The sequence below is a fragment of the Triturus cristatus genome, chromosome 9, assembly GCF_964204655.1.
Source record: "Triturus cristatus chromosome 9, aTriCri1.1, whole genome shotgun sequence".
In the NCBI taxonomy this organism is placed as follows: Eukaryota; Metazoa; Chordata; class Amphibia; order Caudata; family Salamandridae; genus Triturus; species Triturus cristatus.
The window spans coordinates 1,096,938,962-1,096,963,809 of NC_140592.1; the positions used below are offsets into that span (position 1 = coordinate 1,096,938,962).

Sequence of the window (24,848 nt, forward strand, 5' to 3'; positions counted from 1 at the left end):
CCATGTGTGGAAATTGAGAAGCAGCAGTTAAATAGGTTCGGCCTACCTACCAAAGTGATGGGAGTCATCCTTCCTGCTTGACACGCTTCTACTACTAAGTACGTCTCTGCTGGGAAACGTTTATTGCGTGATGTGGTGCCTAGAATACTGATCCCTTCCAGGCTAGACTTTGTGAAGTCCTTGGGCCATCAGGGCCTTGAGACAATTTGTATGTCGTATAAATTCAAAATATGCGTCTTAGTTTGAGGTTTGGTCATTTATGGGCTTTAAATCAGAATGCTTTGAGGCTTCTAAGTTGATGGAGGGGCAGTCTGCATGTGGCCCGCAGGGATGTGGAATTCCTATAGCCCGACACCCAGGACATATTGTTTGGGGTCAAGGGCAACAAGTTTTCATGTGTATTTGTCCTTGGGACAAGTAGGCCCAACCCCCTACAACACAAACCCTTTGGCTGCCAGTTTACAGTACCACATTATGGATCAGGGAAGGGCATTGTCTACAGTTAAGGTAATGTGTGTGTTCATGCTGTTCAAACTTGTATTTATGCTTCATTAATGCAAAGCTTTTAATATTATGGTGTGCACTAAAAGTAAATGTTGTAAGCTCGGCCTGCACTACTGACGGTGGTTCCAGTATAAATGTGTACACACGTTTTCAAAATTTAGTAATATGAGGCTATGTATAATGCTCCCAGAATGCTGCGATTTTATGCATATATTTGCAGAAGCTTGAAAGCAAGTGATGATTCTTTGCTTTCAAAATAAAATGTTCACAAAAAAATGCAAGTAGGAAAAAAGATTTTTTGTTAAACTACTGTAATATTTTAGATACCATATCTTTGCAGCATCATTTAGTAACATGTTGATGTATACTTGTATTTCCCCAAAATATTCATAATGGAAAATCAGTGTAACCAGTTTAAATACGATTATGGGAAACAAAAATAAACAAGTACTGGCAAAGCCAGTAGGTCTGAAATTGGTGGTCAGCCTTTTGGTTTTGTCAATGTGTGACTTGTTTCGGCATGGTTTTTGTAAAATCTTATCGGTGTGAGAGCTGCTGGGCCCTCACACTTCTAACAAGCAGGCAGTGGCAAAAGCAAAATTGTTTTTGGTCTCAAAAAGCCCCCACAGCAGTTCCAGGCACTGAACAAAACTACTTTGTGTGCCAATATATTCCTTGTAAAAGAGCATAATACAGTCACTCACAGTGAAGCCTAGGAGGGGGGGGGGGGGTAGAGGGGAGAGGAGAGGAGAAGAGAGGAGAGAGAGAATTTCATTATACACAAAAGGTCATGGTTAACGCCAGGCCTAATTAGAGGCCCAATTATTAAAGAAATTCACAAAAGTGCATTCATGGTATATATCCCTGCATTAAGTGCATATATACAGTTACACAAGAATTTACAGAAGTAGCCCTAGAAATAGTACTCCTAGAAAATATTTGTGAACTGCATTTTATTTAGCATGAGCAAATGTGCATGGTAGATTTGCTCATGTGAAAGTCTGAATGTTTCAGGTTCACTTTTCCTCCAACCACTTTTTGCCCAACCCTGGAAAAAGTTTTATGTCTGCCCAACCTTTTCCAGTATAGGAAAAGATCAGAAAAGAGTTGGTGAAAACCCTTTAAACATGCAAGTTAGTAGGTTTGCACAGACTCAAAAGGGCATTCCAAACCTTGAACTATTGCTTACCACTACCTTCAGCCCCAGTATGTAGACCTGCAGAAACGTAGCAACCTAAGCGAATTGCTAGTATTCAAACCCTACTATGGTACGAGCCCTGGCATAATTAGAGAGGCTATATCTGAACTCTTTTGTAATGAGATTGCTGCCGTAATTTGTCGCCGCATTATATGGCACAAAAGGGACAAGTGGATTTTGTTACAGGACAAGTAGATTTATGAAGTGACCTGCCCCATGGACAAGTAGATATTTTATTAAATTCCACACCCCTGCTGAATGTGGCACAAGGGGCTGTGTGTGTATATCTAATGACTGAATGTTATGCCATATACCAATCAAATGCTTTCGGTGTGATGCTAATGCTTGATATATCAGATTTGTATACGTATATAACTGGTGCATGGGTTTCCACTATATGGCAAATATGATTGTTAAATAAGGAGTATGCACATCATGTCACAGGGTGATTGTTTTCACACTGAAGGCATATGTTTGGCTTATGTGAAATACTGGGTTTCGTTTTTTGAAGCCCTGTTGCAGTTGTACGGAAAGACGCCCAAACACAGCGAAACACATGTTGCCAGAAGACCAATACATTTTGAATATTGGCCAGTAAGGAAAATCCACATCTGAAGAATTTTTTTCATAATTGTATATGTAATTGCCGCGTATTTTGTGGGGCTGTGTTGAAACCCTACGGTTCATTTGGGGATGTTAGTGGACATCCTCCCATTTAAGCACCGCATCACGTGGTTATCTCTGAAGATTTAGAATGTATAGTAAGTGAGTAATAGAGTTCCTAAAAATCACCCACTACCAGTAGACATCAGGGTCTTTCAGCTACAATTGTAAAAGGTTACTTATCAGCTTTTGTGTGTTTGCCAAACCAACCATCATTGTTCAAATCCCTGTTTGTGGGACATTGAATGTATTTCCCCCCCACGCAGTTTGTGATCCCTCAGTAGGACTTAAACCTGATCTTGACTTTTCTTGATGTGCACACCCTTAAGACTTTGCACAGTTGCTCTTAACATGAAAAACTGTGTGCCATTATGTTAGCACACCGCACAAGCAAATTAGAGGAACTGTTTGCACAATGTAATGTAATGTAAAGAACATTTATATAGCGCTTCTATCACTCCAAGGAGTATCTTGGCGCTAAATCGACCCAGATGGAGGGGTTAGAGGGGAAGAAGACAGTTTACACTTTACACTACACATTACACTAGTGCTCTACAGGCCGCTTTGGTCAAAGAAAACACCCATGTTTTCAATGCTTTCCTAAACTGGGTTTCATGAGGCAGTAAACGTAAAGAGGGCGGGAGCTTGTTCCAGGCCTTAGAGCCCAGTACAAAAAGGGATTTACCCCCTTTTGTTACTAACTTAAATCTGGGAATTGTAAGCAAATTCTGGCCTCCGGACCTTAGACAACGTGTCGGATAATATCGTCTAAAGCCGTTACATAGGTATTTTGGACCTTGTTGTTGAAATGCCCTAAAAGTGATTAGTAGAATCTTAAAAAGGATCCTTTTACCAATTGGTAACCAATGGAGCGTGTTAAGTGCCGCTGAGGCTGATGACTTGCGAGGCCAACGTAATACTAAGCGGGCTGCTGCATGTTGGACCATCTGTAATCTATGGAGTACAGACTTATTGGCTCCAGCGTACAAACCATTACAATAGTCCAACCTGGAGGTTATTAAGGCGACTGCAACCGTTTTTCTAGCTGGCAACGGAAGAAGATCAAAGAACTTCCTTAAGGCTTTTATGATATGAAAGCACGTGCCAGCTACGGCAACCGCTTGATGTTTAAAAGACAGTTGGTTATCAAACTTAATACCCAGGTTTCGAGCAGATGTAATGGTGTCTGGAGGGGCTTCTGCGTCATCAGGCCAACAAATCGTTGGGGAAAACAGATTTTGATTTCCAAACGGCAAGATTTCTGTCTTTCCGGCATTACATTTTAGATGATTGTTGGTCATCCATTTAAATGTTGCCGTTAAGCACTTCTTAAGGTTTTCCTCGGCGCCAGGCCGTTCCCTATCCAGTACCAGGATAAGCTGAGTGTCGTCAGCATAAGATATTGTACTGATCTGGAATGATGCGATCAGTTTTACCAAGGGGACCATATACAGATTAAAAAGTATAGGGCTTAGACTCGATCCCTGAGGGACCCCGGAGCTGACGACTTTAGCTTCAGATTGGTATTGACCCAGCACAGTGACTTGGCGTCTATTACTAAGAAAACTACTGAGCCATGCCAAAGCCTCCCCATCCACACCTGCAGCAGCCAACCGGTCCACTAAGATGTTATGTGAAACCGTATCGAAGGCTGCCGACAGGTCAAGTAGGATTAAGACAGCCTTTTTTCCCTGGTCGATAGCCATTCGTAGGGTCTCTGCTGTGAACAATAGGGCAGACTCGGTAGAATGTTTTGACCGGAACCCTGACTGGTTAGGGTGTAAGATGTTATTCTCTTCCAAGAAGCTCGTAAGTTGACTGTTAACGAACTTCTCTGTCAGTTTGAACATCACTGGAAGCAGGGAAATAGGGCGCAGGTTGGAGAGGGTAGTTGGATCAGCTAGTGCCTTTTTCTGGAGAGGCCTAACGGCTGCAAGCTTCCACACGTTAGGAATATCTGCCGTAGCTAGTGACGAATTAATAATACTATTAATAATAGGATTAATCGCCACTGCTAAGGTCTGCAAGACCAGAGGGGGGCAAGGATCAAACGGGGATCCGGATTTACTGGCAAGAACAGCTTTGAGGGTATCTTCAAGGGAAACAGGGGCAAATCTTTCTAGACAGGTTAAGGACTTCTCTCCCTCTGTCCTTTCAGCAGCTCCCGACATAAGGGACACTGGAGGAAAGGTCTTCACAATATCAAGGATCTTCTCTTCAAAGTAATCAGATATTGCATTGCAGAGATTTTGGGACGGAGGAATCTCCTGCGAGAGGGCTGAGGGATTCATAAAATCCTTTACTATCTTAAAAATTTATTTTTGCCCATGACTTGCCATGGTGATAGCCTGTAGATAGTGAGCTTTCTTAGCTGACTTTATTCCTGCATGGTATTTCCTTCTAGCCCATTTATAGACATCACGGTGAGTGACCTCATAATTCCTGCGCCACCTCCGTTCCAGTACTCTCACTTCTCTCAACTCTGTTTTCAGGGCCAATGAGAACCAAGGGGCATTCTTTTTGGTCTTAGTGGGATTCGAGTTCTTATTACCAATTGGTCCTAACAAATCGCCCGCCATGGCTATCCAGTCACAGAGGATTTGATTATCCGCAGAGGTATTGCCTGTTAGCACCGGTATACTAGTTTTTAGTATGTCTATGATGTCAGGTCTACTAGCTAGATTCTTCCAGTTAGGTTTGAGGTTTCCATCAGGACGTTTTATTTTATTTGTAGTGGTGACCGTAGTTTTGTGATTTAGTAGGATATGAAATGGGATGAAAAAATGATCGGACCAGATCTGAGGGCAAGGGGATTTAACTATGAGCCTAGTAGAATTTGAACAAATACAATCCAATAAATGTCCTGCTAAGTGTGTATGTTCATGATTCAAAAGAGTGAGTCCAAGAACATTAATGATGTCCATAAAGCAACCAACTCCTGGTTCTTTCGGGGAGTCTAAATGCAAGTTTAAGTCACCCAGTATTGTAAAGTTGGAGAATCTGAGCGCTAAATCACTCAGTACATCTCCAACTGTTTCCAGAAACTCCGTAGGGGATCCTGGAGGGCGATAGATAAGGGCACCTGAGAAGGTAAAAGAGTTGTGAATGCCCAAAGAAAAAGCTAACGCCTCTGCTCCTTTAATATCAGTCAGTTCGTGGGTGGAACATTTTAGAGAATTGCGATAGAAAATAGCCAGGCCTCCTCCCCGTTGTTCAACTCTATCCAAGCGCTGAATCAAGTAACTCTGCGGGAGTGCTATGGCTAAATCGGGATTAGACCACGGTTTAAGCCATGTTTCAGTGACCAAAAGCCAATCCAGATCGGTTTCCGTGATAAGATCGTGTACATTCTGGGAGTTTTTACAGAGCGATCGGGCATTGATTAATCCACCCCGTAATACAGGGGAATCAGAGGAGGCCTTACTAATATGCTCTGAAGGTAAAACAGATTTACCCTGACCACAACATACAGGATCAGACTGATTGTCAGGGTTTGAGACCTCATAACAAAGCGAATCTAGCACAATGGGGGGTGACGAGAATATACTCGACATACCTATATCGGCGTATCGTGGACGTTGAGTCGCACAGCGTCTCCCGCCTCCGCGCCGCCTCCGCGCCTCCTTCGCGCTGACGAGCGCAGACGGGCAAGACTCTGGCCCGACTCAGGCACTAATCAGGCGCTACCGCTGCGCGTCACCGCTGCGCGAATACATGGGAGGTTTAAGTACAGTCTCCACTCACCGTCCGCCTGAGCACTAGAGCGCTCAGCACTATGGCGCCACAAGACCTCCCCAGCTACCCCCAAGATGGCGGCAAGACACGAATAACCACAGATTCGGCCCGCTAAAGCAGCGGTGGGGGCACAATTATGGTGCGAGAATGTGGACAATGATTCTAATTTAAAATCAGGGGTAAATAACAAATAACTAAATCAAATATCTAAATTAGGTAAGTTTATTATTTTTTTTAAAAACGCGAGTATTTTCCTGTGATCGAGCGCGCAAGAATGCTGGCAGAGTGTAAAGCGCTGTGATCTATAAATGCAGCTTTCCCTTCTCCCATCCCATCTTTTTGAACAGATAAGTTGGTGCTGAAAACTAGGGCAACCTTTCTTCTGAAAGTCAGAATACACTTCAATATCAGCCAGTCGACAACGTTGCCTGATTTGTTTGCGCCACCTCATCCCTCGAAAGATGAATAGCGGCTCCTTTGCCATGACCCCAAGAGAGTGTTGAGTTTGTACTTGGATGGCACAAAAGACCATTGGTTGGACATTCATCTCTGCATCAGATGACCAGTCCTCTATCGAAATCTGCTACAACCGGGCCCAGAAACTCCTGTGCTTCTCCCCTGATCCACATCCTTACAATACAGTGACCTGAAGAAATTATAATCGAAATGATAGCTCCAGAATGAGGTCTTAATCATGTTATAATGAGTCAAAAAGAGATTTGAATGTTAACCAACTAACCTGTTAATTGAGCAAGGCACACTTCAAGGAGGAATAGTGTGACGTGTTGTGCCCTGTAGCACCATAATTAAAGGGTGTAATGATGCATGTGTGAATCTATGATGGCCATCTTTGAATGAATTTCTGTTTGAACAAAGCCATGTAAAGATTGCTGCATCTTTTGCAGTTAGCTACCAAAAAAGGTATTTGCAAAGCCAGTAGGTTTCACTGCCTAGATCTGTTGGCTGTGCCAATGCTTGTTTCCATTCCATTTAATGTTTCCCTCCAAGAGCTTCTTCATGATCAGGGCCTCAATTTTGAGTCAATCACTTCTGAGACATATGCTTTTTAATGTGTTCTGCAAGCCAGCCACAGATGCTAAGCAAACGCTGTCCGTAAGTATTTGCTCTAAAGTAAGTGTTAATGTTTTGCTTTAGTCAGGCGCATTAAAAATTGTTTTTGACTCAGCTACCATCTTTCAAAGAATCTTACTGTATGACAAGGTTCCAAGCATGTGAGGAAAGAGTGGGCACGGAGCAGATAAAAGAACATGCTCTTTTTACCCATCGGTAAAACCAAAATCGCATGTTACTCATCATTTTGACCTTCAGAACCCTATAAACAAAGCAAAATTGCTCTGCAGGAAAACTGCATGGTGTGGTAGAAGTTTTACTGTGAGATTATTTTACCTCCTAGTATTCCTGTGGCAAGGAGAGCCCTGCGCTGCCTTTCCTTCACACAGCCCAATTGCAGCCCATCTACTCAGTGCATATGTACACAAAGTATTAAGCTAGATGGAATAAAAAGGAAGTTAGGATTTCCAAACTGGGGTCCATCTGTCTCTAGTTTGTCGGAGGACAGAGAGTAGGCGGTTTATGAAGTTACTTATGCTCTTGATACTTACTGTTGTGCGGTGGAACACAGACGATGGCTTGAAGGTGCATTAAAAACCAATTTTGCACACTTTACTAAGGATGAGTAATTTGTTGAAACTACAGCAGGTCCCTGTAACTCAGCTGAAAACTGCCCGTTCCATGGCCTTTATAGTAGCACCAGACTGAAGAGTTTGGATTTTCATAAAGATCAGTTAACAGTATGCTCACCCATTGGGCAATGTTTTACCAGTATACCTTTTTTTTTGGTTTTTTTGCAAACTTTTAGGTCTGACATTAGGTCTTTTGATGCTACTTATAGGGGGCCTTTCATCCATCATCATGGTCTATTATTCTGTTATGGTGTCATTCATATATTGTGCCAAACCAGAATCCACCATGGGGCAGCCCACTTCTGCTCTTGGCTAACCTCACTGCTAGCAAAGAACAAAGCAAAAAAGCTGACTGCCAACACCAGATCTTTTGGCTTTGCCAGTACTTGTTTAACAAATTAATGAAGTTTCAGTGCTAAACTGCAAAACTTTAACATAGTATAAAGTATTCTAAAAAAAGATATAGCATTGTAATCATATATAAAACAATTGTATAAAACGTAACGTTCATAAAAATGTCACTCAATAGTCCTATTTATTAGGACAAAGTAAAACTATATAGAATTCGGCAAGTAGATATTTTATTAGATTCCACACCCCTGGGGTCTGAGTTACCTTTTCAGGGCTAATCGTGTGGGTGGCACAATCAGTGCTGCAGGTCCACTAGTAGCATTTGATTCACAGGCCCTGGCACACTCAGTGCACTTTACTAGGGACTAACAAGTAAATCAAATATCCATTCATGGACACACCAATCCATAACACAATTTACCACAGGAGCACTTGCACTTTACCACTGATCAGCAGTGAGAAAATTGCGCAGACACACTACCCCAGCAAACCGGGAAGTCAGAAAGCAAAATCTCTGGGGAAACATGCCAGAAGATGCCAAGTCTAACATACCCTCTCTAAAAAAAAATCCTGCTACCCTCTCATTTTGCCGTCAGTATTACCTCTCACCCAAAATATTTTTAGAAATGTACTAGGTGTCCTGTCATGCATCCTCACCACCATTTGTATTCACTATCCCCTCCTCATCAAAATAAAATAGTCTGAAGTCCTGCCACCGACCCCACCACCCCCTGTACCTTCGGCGCGCCCCCACCTCCTTCCTTCAGAGCAGAGGTGAGCAGATAGCCAGCACAGGGGCCCTGTCAGCGTGGCCTGGAATTCCTTTGACATAGCAACAGCAGGAAACAATGTTGTTTCCCACTATTGGTACTTCATAGCAGCGAATAACCAGTTTTAACGTGGTGTTCACGCTATTGGCTCTCGGTGAGAGCGCACATAAGACATTGAAGGACGCATGTCTGTTGCTAGAGACATCGTTATGGCTCCTTAACGTACTTTGCAACAAGAGAATGCAATGTTATCATATTAAGTTACATGATTATTAATACAGTTAAAATCTTTGAAGCACAAATTTTAGCTAATGAAAATGTTAACATGTAATTTGTACTCATCCAGTGTTTCCAAAATGTCTTTTTAGATGGGAGCGTGTTTTTCTAAAGTATTTGATGGCTGCCCCTTAAAGATTAATTGTGCAACATCATGGATACATACTGATACCAAAGGTAGATTGTTTTCCTTCTAGTTATTTTCTTATTAAGAAAAAAAAATTGTTTGTCTCATTTTGGCTTATTGAATATTGTAGATCAGTACATCATATTTGGAACAGAAGAGGGAATTTATGCATTGAACCTAAATGAACTCCATGAAGCTACAATGGAACAGGTAACACCTTTGTTTATTCTTCAGCAGTATTAATAAAAATGCAAATTTGCACAGGCGAGCTGCTCAGTGGTTTTGATGTACAATTTACTACCCATTTTAATGTGTGTACTTGGCTGGACAATTTTATAACTCCAAATTTCCTTTAAAGGTCTCGCCTACAGACACCTGTTTTCAGACAGACTTATAGTATTCATTACAGACTTGAAGTAGACTTTGGGTCCAACCCCTTGCTTATGATTCAGTGGCTTTCTTTCTGTCTCATTTGTCTGCTCCTGATTGAATGGCTTTCTTCTCTTGCCTGGCCTCCAGTATTGGTAGGCAGCTGACCATCGTTAAATAGTTTTGAAACCATTTTAAGTTTGCTGCTTTTGCGTGCATATGCACACACACAGACACTGTAACAGCAGCCATCTTGTAAAGTATTTTCTTAAAAAAACAAATACTAATACATTACAAAATGGCAGTTGTTCATGCGTGCACCTTCAGAGACAAAACCATTAGTAAAGCCAATACATCTGTGCCCTGTTTCGCGCAGGAGACTATTAGCTTTTGACTAATGTGTTAGCTTATCACGTTCCCTCACTTCCACAGAATTCTTGGGCATTTTCATTCCTTGACACTGACGTCACTGCAAACAGAGACAGGGCAATGTTGTACTGCTTAACTGTGACCTCACTGCTTGCAGGGAAGCAGCACTAGTAGGCGAAAGTGGATCGCTAAGAGTTGCAGTTTCGCAACGGTATCCCATCTTGACGTAAAAAAAAGAAATTCTTGAAGGAACAAAGAAAAAAAACGGCACAACAGTAGTTTTGTAATTATCGAATTTGGAATTTGCAAGACAGAGAGGGTTAATCACTGCAAAGATATTATCTTACAGAGACTTCTAGCTGCAGAATCCTTACCTTAGAATTATCTCCAGGTGTCAGACTGGATCTGAAAACTTTTCGTGAGCAGTACCCCGCTACGCCGGTAGGAGGCGTCGTTAAGCTCCTTGTGCCGTCATCAGCGTTGTAATTGGCGTACACGAGGCCTATGTAGGTGCCACCCCAGTACGCTGATGTAATTTCTTTTCTTTCCACGCCAGCCAGTGCAAATCTGGAGAGAACTACCCCCAGTCGTTTTTTGAATGACCTTTTTTCGACTTTTTTGAAGTTTTTTTTTTTTTTGTTTTTTAAATCTCCTGGTGTGGCAGAGATGTCTACTAGGAAAGTTAACTTCAAGCCCTGCGGCATCTGTCTGTGACGGACCCGGATCTTGTTTGGCTCTGGTGCCTTGAGCACAGCCACAACCAAAATCCTGCGTCTACTGCCACGCCATGCACATCAGGTCATTGATGGAGCAGTCCCTCAAGCTCCTTGCAGCTCGATGTGTGACGCCCTTGATCCCGGGTGAGAAAAAGATCCTGGGGTCTGTTGCAGGGCCATCAATCCTCGTCTCAGTCGAAGTCATCTAGGCATTCTGGTAAGTCCCAAAAAAAGAAATAAGTAGGAGTTCTGCGACTTGCCCCATCCGTTGACTTCGTCCGACGAGATGAGGGAGCGTTTGAGCCTGGGCTGGCTGCGATCCTCCCTGAGTTTCGGTAGCAGGAGCTACCCCCGCCCAATTTTCTGTAAATTGTATGAGGCCATGCAGCTCATATATGGGTGGCCCGTCCCCGCTGGCACACCTTCAGGCCCCATGTGCTGGGGAGTGGCCCCTACTGGTTTACCGCCAGCAGATCCGCCCCAGCACCAGTTGGGCTCCTTGGATCCACGGATGGATCCGGACTGGCGCCATTCATGCCACTTCGCTCCTCTCTGACTGCCGTTCCCGATTACGATGCTCCTGGTGCCGCCATCCCCTTTCTCTTCCCTGATTCCGACATGGTGCCAGCGGGGTGTCGTCCAACACCAACTGGAGCCTTGGCTTCCAGACCGGTTGCCTGAGCCCTCTTCCTTAGGGCTAGAACTTGGGGAAGAATGGACACTGAGGAAAACTAGCCCCTAGACTCCAACATAGACTGTTGTGAGGACTTGGCAGACTCCTGCTGTGGCTATGGAGGAGGGGGTTTCTTTTGCTGTGGTGGTGAGAAGGGCAGCCGATGTCTTGGACCTTAGCCTGCCCTCAGACTAACCTCTCGATAGAGGTGCTTCAGCTGGGAGTGACGCCCTCAGACCTGCTTCTCCCATTTGATCAAACCCCTTACGGAAGTCCTGATCCAAGCCCAGAACAGGGGCTTCTGTGAATAGGACAATTGCCTGCTGCCAATGCCCTGCCCCAGGGAACCCAAATTTCCCCACCCAACAGCCTACCGCATAGAGCTTGGTGGTCCAAGCCTCCACTTCCTGTGAAAACCCTGGCCCATTCCCTACCACTCCAACTCACTGGAGCTGCATTCCGGTCCTTGGGCTTTTCTATGGCCCCCAGCAACCCCAGCCCATCTTTCGCTTCTTACGTTGCCACAGAAGGGGCTTACAGCTGCTTCCTTACCTGCCTAGCCACCACTGCATACAAGCTCCCCAGCCTCTTCGTGCCCAAGGATGCAGTACCCCTAGACCCTGTGGGTCTGGCAGCCAGGGGTCGGGTCAGTTCACCTCCTCACCCCACCCCCCCCAGCAGCCGCAACCTTTAAACCACTTTAGGCAAACCATCATGGGCAACCTGTGAGATGCAGGATACATCATCATCTGCACCACTGGATGTCGATAACATCATACCGCAGGGTTCTCCAGATTGTCAGAAGGGGCTACTCCCTCCCCTTCGTAACTACCCCTCCACCCATGCCACCCACTCTTCGACTGGCTGACCGAGGATCACCTCTTTGTACTCCGCCAGAGTGTGATGAGAGGGTGATGATGCCAGAAGTAGATCATGGTTGTTATTCCCGCTAATTTGTTGCCCAGAAAGGATGGAGGCCATTGTCCTATCCTATACCTGAACCCTCTTCATTTCTTCCTCTGAAAGGAGAAATTCAAAATGTTCACAATCCCTGAAGTCCTGTCTTCCCTGTATCTGAGAAATTGGAAAGTAGCGATGGACTTGCAGGATGCATATTTCCACATTCCTGTCCTGTCTGCCCACAGGCATTACCTGCGGTTCACGGTTGACCACAAGCACTTTCAGTTTGCTGTGCTCCATTTTGGCCTTACCAGCACCCCTTGGGTGTTCATCAAGCTGATTGCGGTGGTTGTGGTTGCAGGTCAGAGATCAGGGATGCCAGTCTTTCCCTATCTTGATGACTGGCTGTTGAAGGTGAGATAGCCTCAGACAAGTTGAGTCCCACCTCCAGACTATGGCTGAACTCCTGAACTTGCTGGGGTTCACTGTCAATGTGCCGAAGTCACACCTGACTCCCTCTCAGATGCTCCCTTTCATTGGAACTGTTCTGGACGCAGTGCAGTTTTGGGCTTATCTTCCCAAACATTGAGTGCAGGCTATTCAGGCTATGAAACCAATGTTTCAGCCTCTATCCTGGGTTTCTGTGAGAGTGACTCTGAGGCTGCTTGGCCTCATGGCCTCCTGCATCCTGCTTGTGGCATATGCCCGCTGCCATATTTGGGCTCTGCAGTGGGGCCTGAAGTTCCAGTGGGCGCAGCATCAGGAAATCTCTCTGACATGGTTAAAGAACTTTGATTGGGTAGACCCCTCTCCCCTCCTCAACCAGATTTGACAGCCATCTTGGAGAGGTGGAATCAGAGGCCTCTGGTCTCCTGAGGAAACCGGACACCAACTTACAGGAGCTCTGGGTGATCAGACTGGTATTGAAAGCCTTTCTACCCTCCGTCAAGGGAAGGTTAATGCAGGTGTTCACTGACAATAACACAGCCATGTGGTACTGCAACAAACAGGACGGGTGGGGTCTTGAACTGACTCCTGTATTTATGAATTATGAACATCATGTTAAAAATCAAGTTGTCCGATGTAATTGATATACAAATGTTTTAAATTCTATATTGGTTATCATTGTATTGTAAGGATTTAAGTGTACAAAGTTATTATGATGTAATAACCATAAAATAAGAAAACACAAAAGGATTAGAGTACTGGATGTATATGAATAAAAAATCCACTGATATAACTTTATTTTTATCAATAATGTTTGATTTAGTTTTAACATACTGGGACAACTGAGCGGATGAGTATGCACATGTGTTCAATCATAACGTTTAGTACAGGGTTACAGGATTACATATTCGTAGTATATAAGAAAATATTAGTTGCGTATCATTAAATCACTGTACTAGTATTGCACGATAAAGACATTACTAATTTAAAAAGAAAAAGAACAACTTTGCATGTTAACTATAATTGCCCTGTGGATTTGTTGAACAGACCCTTCGCTTAAGTTATCGTACGTGCGTGATTTGTGTCTGTGTACTGTGTGTTGAATTACCTGTCAAAGATGCTGGTGTTTATGTGAGGGGAGAGACTAGACTATGGCTTGTCTAAGTCAAGTAGGGGGAGTAGGTTGTCTGACCTATGATTTCTGTGGGTGGTTTTGGGGGAAGAGCCTGCGGGGTTGGAGCAGTAGAACTGTAGGATACTGTGGCCCCGGTTGGTGTAGAGTTCTGCAGCGAAGTGTGACTATGGGGGTTACTTCTTCGTGAAGATGTTGTTATGCACTTATTAACAGAGTTTCGATTCTGTGTGTGTTAAGTATTTCTGCCAGTCTGTGGGGGTCAGCGCTTGTGGTACGTGTTTGTGTGGTATCCTGTAACTATTCCGCAATCAGTTTTTTTCTGAGGTCTGTGAGCCATGTACGTGTGCATGGGGGTAGGTTTGACTTCGATGTCATGGCCAATCTATGTTTGGCCAATCGAGCGCCAAATCCAGAAATTTGTTGATATTTTTTCTCCCAGCAGTGCGTTTGGTAATTCCCAGCAGGAAGTGTAACCCACTTGCTGTCACTGAGGGTTCAGTGGCTTCTGAAAAAGCAATTGCCACCTCAACCCAGTATTTTTTTATGTTCGGGGAGTCCCACACCATGTGTCTGAATGTGGCCTCGGCAGTGGGGGCAAGTGTCAGTGTAGCCCACATACATCCTTGCTAGTCCATGTGAGGTTAAATAAGTATGATGTAAGTAGTTAAATTGTGTGAATTTGATACGGCCATTGGTTGATTATATTTTTGGGTATGTCAGAGCTTGTGCTCATTGTTTCTGTTAGTGTGGTTGCAAGAGCAGTATTCCAGTACTGGGGGTCATAAGAGTCGCAGTGTCTGGTTTGAGTGAGCTGTACAGCATAGTGATTGCTCTCCTACCTGTGCCATGTGTCAGTGGCGTTTGGAGTGCATCAGAGATTTTTGTCTCCTCTAGCCTTGTGTTCCACGTCTTGAGCAATTGTTGTGTTAGTGATGCATATAATAGGAACGATCCAGGTGATAATCCATAATTTTCTACAAGAGTCGTAAATTCACACAGTGTGGATTCAACAAATAGGTCCTCCCAGTCAAGAGCCCTGCCGCATGCCATTCCGCCATTTCCTGGTGATAGAAACGTACTTGCGAGCCGGGGAGCACTCCTATAGGTAAATCTGGAGCGTAAGGTGGGGGTGAGGGAGTATATCGCACATAACTAGTCAAACAGCAGCCTGCCATGGACAATAAATGTTGTCCGGATGTTTTGGGATCTTCACCTTCGATCCGCCCAGCCACTCCAGTAGTGACGTCTGGGTGCTGTATGGTGACCATTGTCCCAGTTCAGAAATATTTTGGTTCGCTAACCATCTCATCGGCCATTGTAACTGGGCAGCCACATAGTATTTTTCGTAGTTGGCTGCCCCTAGTCCCCCTTCTGTAATTGGGGCATAGAGTTTTGTGAGGGTGACTTCAGCTCTAGATTTGCCCCAGACTAAAATCGTTAGGATTGATTTCAGTTCACAAAATAATTTATTCGGTAATCGGAATGGTAGTGTCGCAAAGTAGTAGAACAGGCGAGGAAGTGGTAACATTTAGATAAAGCTATGCGTCCCATTGGGGAGAGGGGTAGCTCCGTCCAAAATGTCATGGAGGAGCGTACCCTGTAGATTGCCCTCCCCAGGTTGCATTCTATAACATCTGCTGGTGAGTGATATATTTGTTCCCCAAAATATTTGAAGGAGTCGTATGTCTGGGTAAGATGTGTGTGCAGGAGAGCCGTCCGTTGTTCCAAGGTTTGGGGGACCATCGGACACAGGAGGGATTTTTCGCAGTTTACTTTAAGCCCAGATATACGCCCGAAAGATTCCAGTAGTGTTAAGTCATTTCTTATGGATACATCCTTACCTTGTGAATATCCCCTGCGCCAGCAACATTCGGAAACTTTTGCAGCTCTCCACGCCGACGAGGACGAAGTCACTATAGCATGGCTCAGCACGTGGCTCCGCTGACGTCACTGGAGCCATAAGAGGACCTCGTCGGCGTGATGACGTCAGTTCCCTTTTTTCTGCGCCGTCGACGCTAACGGTTTTGTGGGACTCTCCGTAGCTTTTCTAGTTACTTTGTGTTTCTGCTGTGTTTCTGATTTCATCTTGCTTCTTTCACTAGATGTCGTTGAAGAAGTCAGGGTTCAAGCTCTGTAGAGTGTGGTAAACACATGTCTATTACGGATCCACACGAAGATTGTGTCTGGTGCCTGTCATCGGATCACGACGTCGAGGGGTACTCTTGCTGCCGCAAGATAAACCCAAAGGCCTTAAAGGAGAGAGAAGCCAAGCTATTTATAATGAAAATGAGAAAGGAGAAGAGAGGTCAAAGGCGTTCGAGATCGAGGTCGGGTTCGAAGTCGACGTCGGGTCATGCTTCAAAGTCGAAGAAACATAAAAAGAAGAAGAGGCACGGCTCTTGACGCCGTTCAGATAAGGATACGGCTCCGAGATCGACTTCACCAGTTCCTTGACGTCGTAAGGACTATGTTTCTCCCTCCTCTCCTGTGTTGAATCCGGCTTTGCCTGTTCGCCCGGCTTCGCCTGCAGCTTCTCCGGAGCGTGCTCCGGCTCCATCGCCAACACATTCTCCGGCTCCTGATGAGTCGTCAACTCCATTGGCTCCACTGTCGGCGCCGATTGGCCCGAGTCCGGTAATGCCTCAGTCTGAGCCTTACCCCCCCTTTCCTGGCCCGGGACAAGACCATCGCATTATTTAAATGCCATGTATGGTGTCTTTTCAAGAGCGATGTACCCCTCTGGAGCACCTTCGGGTCCCATGGGTCCAATGGCCTTTAATTTGGGGGTTCTTCAGGCCTATGCTCAGGCTCCCTTTATGCCATTCTTTCCAGCGATGCCGTCTTGGCCTTTCCCTGCGCCGAGGACGTCGACGCCGCTCCCTTCTTCTCCGGCTCCAGCTCGACCTCGTTCGACTCAGGCTGCGCCTCCGGATCAGTGTTCGACGCCGGCTCCGTTGGAGTCGTGTGTGGCGCCGCCGACACCGGTTCCGAGGATGAGATCCAGGCGGGAGGCGCAGAGGATCTTGAAAGAACAGAGATATCAGGCAGAGGAAATGAAAGAGGGTGAACTTCAGGAGTCTGATGACTTTTTTTGAAGAATTAAAGGAGGCAAGTGGCCTTGATATGTTCCCGGAATGGGAGCTTCTCCTCCATCAGATGCTCCCTCTAAGGATGTGGTTCCCTACCACACAGTCATAAGGAAGGCAGCGGAGCTCCTGGACTTGCAGCTCCCAACTGCTGAATTTAAGACAAACATCTTGAGAGGTTCTTCATTCTCCCTCTACTGTGGTAGAACCTTTGCTTCCTTTTAATGATGCCATCACTGAGCCAGTAATGGAGGTTTGGCGTAAGCCCTTTTCGGCTCTGGCAGTGTCTAAGTCTGTTGCTAGGAGGTACAGGGCGGCTCCAGGAGATCCGGACTTTCTAACTTCCCATCCTTCTCCTGAGAGTCTGGTGGTTCAAGCTGCCTGTTCGAAAAAGTCTTCTGGAGCTTTTCCTCAGGTTCCTAGCGATAGAGAGTCTAAAAAGCTTGACCAGTTGGCCAAGAAGATGTTCTCCTCAGCAAGTATGGCCCTTAAGTCCACCTGCCTTTTGGGTCATTACATCCATGCCCTGATGGATTCTGCAAACCAGCTGGCTCCTAAATTGTCAGAGGAGGACCGGCAGAATTTTAATGAGGTCTTGTCGGACACTCAAGCTGCTGCACGACAAGTTATACAGAGTGGTTTGGATACTGCAGACTTGGTGCCAGGATCATGGGCTCTTTGGTTGCCACTAGAAGACGTGCTTGGCTTAAGTCGTCTGAGTTCTCCCCAGATGTGCAGGCTACACTTCTGGATTGACCCTTTGATGGTTCTGGACTATTTGGGAAGAAAGCAGATGCAGCCTTGGAGAGGTTTAAGGACAGCAAAGCCACAGCTAAGTCTCTGGGACTGCAGGCTCAGTCTAGAGGTTCTTCATTCAGAAGGGACAGAGGTTTTGGGAGGTCGTCCTTTCGGACCTATAGGCAGCCTCAGCAGCAGCAGCAAAATACCCTGTATAAGACCTACAGGGGTAGAAACAGAGGTTGTCCACGAGGTCGTCAGCCCTCCTCCTCCTCCTCTTCTTCCCTCCCTCCTACCACCGCAAAACAGCCCTAGATCCGCCATTCTGGATCATGTTGGTCCTGTGAGGGGTCGGCTTACACATTTTCTGCACGATTGGGAATCGGTCACTACAGACCTTTGGGTTCTAAATCTTGTGGAAAATGGGTATGCTCTTCCCTTTCGGGAATTCCCTCCAAATTACCCTCCTTGCCAAGGTGCTTGCTCGGAGGACCACCTTCTTCTCCTGCAGGAGGAAGTCCTGACATTACTAAAAAAAGTGCGATAGAGGTGGTTCCGGAGCGGGAAAGGGGTCAGGGATGCTACGCCCGGTATTTCCTGATACCCAAGAAGGATGGCAGATTACGTCCAATCCTGGATCTCAGGATCTTGAACCTTTTTCTGAAGCAGGAGAAGTTCAAGATGCTCACCCTTGTACAGGTTCTTCAAGCGCTGCAACAGGAGGACTGGATGGTGTCGATCGACTTGCAGGATGCGTATTTTCACATCCCCCATCCTGGAGTTGCACAGGAAGTATCTCCGTTTTACGGTAGGGTCGCAACATTATCAGTTTGCGGTTCTCCCGTTTGGTCTTACTACTGCACCTCGAGTCTTCACCAAGGTAATGGCAGTGGTGGCAGCCCATCTCAGAAGATCGGGGATTCCAGTTTTTCCCTATCTGTACGACTGGCTGATCAAATCGGAGTCGCCAGAGAAGGTGATTCATCATCTGCAGGTTACAACTCAGCTGTTGTACAAATTGGGTTTCTCGATAAACGTGCCCAAATCTCACCTGGTGCCCTCTCAGCGCAAACTGTTCATAGGGGCGGTACTGGACACTACTGTGTGTCGAGCATTCCCACCTCCAGAAAGGATTCTCGACATACAGGGAATGATTCCCTTGTTTTACAATGGAGCGGTCGTCCCAGTCCTAAAGGTCCTTCGCCTGCTCGGTTTGTTTGCTTCCTGCATTTTATAGTCGACCATGCACGCTGGCACATGAGGGCGTTCCAGTGGTGCCTCCGTAGGCAGTGGTATCAGCACAACGGAGATCTCAGGGAGTCTGTGAGGATCTCCAGAGAAGCTGCAGCGGATCTGTCTTGGTGGAGCGTGGAGGGCAATCTGTCTCAAGGAAAGCCTTTCCATCTACCTCCATCGGTGGCCACAGTGTTAACGGATGCATCCACTTTGGGGTGGGGTGCTCATCTGGGGGATCTGGAAATCAAGGGTCTTTGGTCTCCAGAGGAAAGGTTGCTTCACATCAACTTCTTGGCGTTGCGGGCGATACGTTTGGCACTCAAGGCCTTCCTCCCTTCCCTTCGCGGTCAGTCAGATCAGGTCCTGACGGACATCACTACCGCGATGTGGTATGTCAACAAGCAGGGAGGAGTCGGGTCGCATTGTCTCTGCAGAGAGGCTCTGCGTCTCTGGTCCTGGGCTCAGGATCATCGGATTTGTATGGTGGCAAATCATCTGGCCAGAGTTCTGAACGTACATGCAGACAGTCTGTCGGCAGTTTTCTGCCGATCACGAGTGGAGGGTCCATCCGGAGGTAGTTCGTTGCATCTTTCGGATGTGGGGAGCTCCTCGGGTGGACCTGTGTGCCACTCACGAGAATGCTCACCGCCCGTCATTCTGCAGTCTCCAGTATTCGATGCAGGGAGCTTTGGGGGACGCGTTTCAGTTGAAATGGGACTCACATCTCCTTAACGCGTTTCCTCCCATACCCTTGATTCCTCGGGTTCTGAGGAAGGTTTGCCAAGACCGGGCCCAAGTCATATTGATCGCCCTGGATTGGCCAAGAAGGGTGTGGTATAATGATCTTCTCCACCTCTCCTCGTGCCCTCCGCTCCGTCTCCCTATCAGGGCAGACCTCCTCTCACAGTCGCAGGGGCCAGGTTCTACACCCCCCACCTCCAGAGCTTACACCTTCATGCCTGTAGATTGAACGGGGCAACCTGAATTATTTTTCTCTCCCGCCTGACGTGGTAGACGTGATTTTGTCTGCCAGGCGTCATTCCACCAAGTCTATCTATTCCTATAGGTGGTCCAAATTTGTCCATTGGTGTGGGGAGAAGTCTATTGACCCTTTGAGGGCTCGTTTATCCAACATCCTTCAGTTTGCTCTCTCTCTTGCTCAGCAAGGCTTTGCTGTAGCTACTGTGAAGGGCTATTTATCGGCTTTGTCGGCATTCCTTTGCTTGCCGGATCAGCCGTCCTTGTTTAAATCACATATTGTATTACGGTTCATTAAGGGCCTTACCAACACATTTCCGCCTACTCCCTTTATTGTGCCTCAATGGGACTTAAATCTTGTCTTAACTTACTTGATGGGTTCTCCCTTTGAACCTTTGCACAAGTGTCCCTTGAGACTATTGTCTTTTAAAACTGTTTTTCTCATTGCCATTACCTCGGCAAGGAGGGTAAGTGAGCTTCAAGCTCTGAGTTCGAAACCCCCCGTTCTTGACCATTCATGCTGAAAGAATGGTACTCAGGACCAGGGCTGCTTTTCTGCCTAAGGTGGTAACTCCTTTCCATCTGGGGCAGTCCATTACCCTTCCTACCTTCTATCCTCCCCCTCACCCTTCCAAGGAGGAGGAGCGGCTTCACCGCTTGGGCGGCGACTTTTTACCTCGACAGAACTAAAGACTTTCGAGTGGATGACCAGCTCTTCGTGGGCTTCATTGGCTGCAGGAAAGGCAGAGCGGTGCACAAGCACACCCTTGTGGATTATCTTGTGCATCAAGATCTGTTACTCTTTGGTCGGTAAGGAACCTCCAGAGGGTATAAGGGCTCATTCTACTAGGGCAAAGTCTTCTGCATCTGCCTTATCCTGTGGAAGACATTTGTAGAGCGGCAACTTGGGCCTCCCTCCACACTTTCTCTAAGCATTACTGCTTGGATTCCAAGGTGAGGAGGGACAGACACTTTACACGTTCTGTCCTTCAGGAATTTTTTGTATAGAAGAGTGGACACCCTCCTCCGGGAGTGGGGATTGCTGTGGGAATCTATTTACAAGGTGAAGAATACACTGGCAGATGTATCCATCAGAAGAAGAAGTTACTTACCTTCGGTAACGATTTTTCCGGTGGATACAGTATTTGCCTGTGGATTCCTCACTGACCCACCCGCCTCCCCGTTGTCCACCCTTGTATACCTACAACAGTGCTAATGTGAAAAAATGTATCTGTTGCTGTCAAAGGAAGTGTGTTATTTCTTTTGCTTTCCTGCATTGACTTCACACTGTGTGTGTTGGTTTGAATATTATGTACTGTGTATATATTGTTGTCGGTCCGTCCGTGTGCCTCGATGGCACAGAAAAAAAGGGCAGAACTGACGTCATCACGCCAATGAGGTCCTCTTATGGCTCCAGTGACATCAGCGGAGCCGCGTGCGGAGCCATGCTATAGTGACGTTGGTGTGGAGAGCTACAAAAGGTTCCGAATGTTGCTGGCGCAGGGGATATTCACAAGGTGAGGAATCCACAGGCAGATACTGTATCCACCAGAAAAAAGCGTTACCGAAGGTAAGTAACTTGTTTGTTGGTCTTGAATATAAAAACAATGCTTTGTCCGCATATAATGAGATTATATGCCATTGAGTATGTACTTTGATGCCCCAGTCTATTGCATATGCGCACATGCCAGGGTTCCATCGCCAGAGCAAAAATAATTGTCTGGTGCCCTGCTTGATGTGGAACGGGTCTGAGATATAATGGCCAGTTTTTACCCTGGCCTGTGGTGCGCTATATAACAGTCTAATCCATTTCGGGAAGTTGATTCCAATGCCATACCGTGCTAATACCATCCCTAGATATTCCCAGCCCAGTGTGTTGAATGCCTTCTCTATGTCTAAGGAGGTAATCCATGACTGTTCCCCGATGTGCATCCCCAGTCTAATAATCGGAAAAGACGCCGTAAATTGAGACTGGTATTTCTGCCATGTATAAATCCATTTTGATCTGGGTGTACCTATAATTGTGTTACCTCCGTCAGTCTATTAGCTAGAACCTTGCCCAATATCTTATAATCTGTATTTAGTAATGACAGAGGGTGATAGTATCCCATTTGTTGCAGGTCCCTACCAGATTTCAGGAGTACTACTAGTATAGCTTCTTGCATCGAAGGTGGTAGCGTGCCCCGGTCATATGCGTCCAGGTATACATGATGAAGACGTGAAACGATTAATGTGCTACAAGTGATATAACATTTCACAGGCCAGCCATCAGCTCACGGGGTATTCCCCCCCTCGCCAGCTGCTATAGAGCTTCCGGTATTTTGGTAGCTGTGATGGGGGCTTCCAATGTTTCATAGTAGTTGGGCGGAATTTGAGGGAGTGTTATGTGCTCTAAAAATGCTGGTGTGTCTCCGTTTGCGGTGGTGGGGTGTTATGTAGGGCTGCGTAGTACTGTTGGAAGGCTAAGTTTATCTCAGCTTGCGTATTGACCAGCTGACCCCGAGTTATATATAGTGGCAATTGGGTGTGGTTCATGTCTGTCTGAAATAGCCAGGCCAATGTACTGCCAGCCTTTTTGCTCTCCGCATGCTTTTTCTCTAGCTCTAGGAATCTTTTATAATTTAATGCACATAGCTTGTCTAGCTTTTCTTTATGGGATAAACTAATTTGGGCGTGACCTCTGGGTCCGTAGGTAGTTGCCGTTTCTGACTTCCTATTTCCTCCTCCAGCCTCTCTAGTTCCTTTGTAAGTGTCATACATGTCCCATTTATTGTTTGTATTACGTGTCCCCATGGGACCACTTTGAATGCATCCCACTCAATACCTACGTTGGAGTCTGTGCCTTCATTTTCTAAGAAGTATGTTGTTACAGTTTGTGTTAGCGAGTCGCGTAGTGGTGCGTCTTTAAGTGCTTCCAAGGGAGGCCTCCATGTTGGGATACTGGCTCGGATTGGTCTGCATGACATTCGGCTTTGTAAGGGGTTATGGTCCATTAGTGTATGGGGTAGGTATTCGGCATGTGATATCATTGATAGAGGTTCTGGTGAACAATATATCAGGTCTATTCTAGTATGCAGGTTGTGAAGTCCAGAATAATGAGAGTATTCACTACATGTGAGGTGTAATTCGCGCCATGCATCATATAAATGTGTCCTGGCCTGGCCCGAAGTTGATGTGAAAGGTTGGTAAATTGAGCACCCTTCACTGGCGGGCGTGAGCCATCAAGCGTTATATTTGGGGTGCAGTTGAAGTCCCCCCTCCCTTCAGTACATGGGTACGGTGGGATTTTGTAATAACGCCGATGTGAGTGTTTGCAGAAACAGGGCTTATCCTGAATTTGGGGCATATAATGAAACCAGCGCTATTGGGCGACCATTTAGTATCCCCTCTAAGATTGTATAACATCCAGTCGGATCTGTGTGGGTGGATTGTATGTCTAAAAGAAACACGTTAGTTATAGATTCCTTACCTTAGAATTACCCACAGGCGTCAAACTGGATGCAGAAAGTTTTTTCGTCAGCAGTACCTCTGCGCGTCGGAAGATGGCGTCGGTTGGCTCCACGTTCGTCGTCGGCGTCGTGGTCGCCGGGATGACTTCGCGGAAGCTACTTAGACGCCGCCCTCACGCGCTGACGTCAGTTCTTTCTTTTTCCGCGCCAGCCAACACAGATCCGGGAAGATTAGTACCTCAGTCATTTTTTGACTAACTTTTTCTCGACTTTTGTCGACGTCTTGTTTCGAGTCCTCGACTCCAAACAGGTGCACGAGGGATGCCCGGTTTCAAGGCCTGCGGTTCCTATAACTGACTGATGTCCGTGACGGATCCGCACCGCGTGTGCCTCTTTTGCCTGGAGTGCGACCATGACCCCAAGTTGTGTTCCGACTGTCAGTTGTGGACGCCGAAGGCTTTGCAGGAGCGGTCCCAAAAGTTAAATCAGTCCAGCTCGAAGTCTTCACTCTCGCGGTCGGGTAATTCGAAGCATAAGAAGAAGTCGAAGAAGCATCGTCGCTCTTCGCCTTCTCCTCATCGGCCAACTCGACAAGGCGCGCAGGTGGGCCACTCCCGCGGCCCCGCGCGTGGAGCCTGAAGGGTCGACTCCAAGCTTCCCTCCCTTTCCGGGGCCCGGAGCGACCCCTGCCCAGCTTCATACGTTCTATGAAGCGATGCATGCCATCTTTGGGCGGACCGACCCTGCTGGCGCGTCTTCGGGCCTCGCAGACTAGGTTGGGGGGGGCCTAGGTCTTTGCTACCGGCGGCTTCGACCCCGGCGCCACAGCCCCCCTTGGATCCAGGACTGGATCCGAATCGGCGCCGGTTGACCTTATTACGCCTCCACCGGCGCTGGTTCTGACGGCACCACTACCGTACCTGATGCCGGTTCGCCCCCCACCCAGCGCGACCCCAGCCTCCTTTCTGACGTGGACACGGTGCCGGACCGGCGTTGATCGACGCTGGATCCGGCTCCCGTGGACAGGACGATTGCCTGACGCCAACCCCTGGCTCCGGGTTACCCCACTTTCCTCTCCCACCACCCCACCCCGGAGAGCTTGGTCGTCCAAGCCTCGACTTCCAAGAGCTCCTTCCCTACCACTCCACCGGAAAGGGAATCCAAGAAGCTGGGCCATCTTGGGAAGAAGATTTTCTCTTCCGCCATCTTAGGGCTGCGGTCCGTAAACCCCGCATGCCTCTTGGGCCGTTATTCGCACTCCGTGTGGGTTATGGTGGCGCAAGTGCTGCCTGAGTGTCCGGAGGAGGCCCGGACAGTGCTCTCTCAGGCTATCGCCACCGGGAGAGATGCAGCGAAGTTTACGATCTGCTGTGGGCTGGACACCGCCTACTCTCTGGACAGGACCATTTTAACGTCGGTAGCGCT

At 46.8% G+C, this 24,848-nt stretch overlaps 1 protein-coding gene across 2 annotated transcripts in view; it reads left to right on the forward strand.

The window, feature by feature from the left end:
* Positions 1-24,848, forward strand: part of MAP4K5 (mitogen-activated protein kinase kinase kinase kinase 5) — a 525,125-nt gene that overhangs the window by 335,206 nt on the left and 165,071 nt on the right. For both annotated transcript variants that reach the window (XM_085626992.1, XM_085626993.1), the window contains 2 exons: positions 9,293-9,377; positions 9,458-9,537. In XM_085626992.1, the coding sequence (XP_085483118.1) occupies positions 9,293-9,377; positions 9,458-9,537 (165 nt within the window). The remainder of the gene's footprint in view (positions 1-9,292; positions 9,378-9,457; positions 9,538-24,848) is intronic.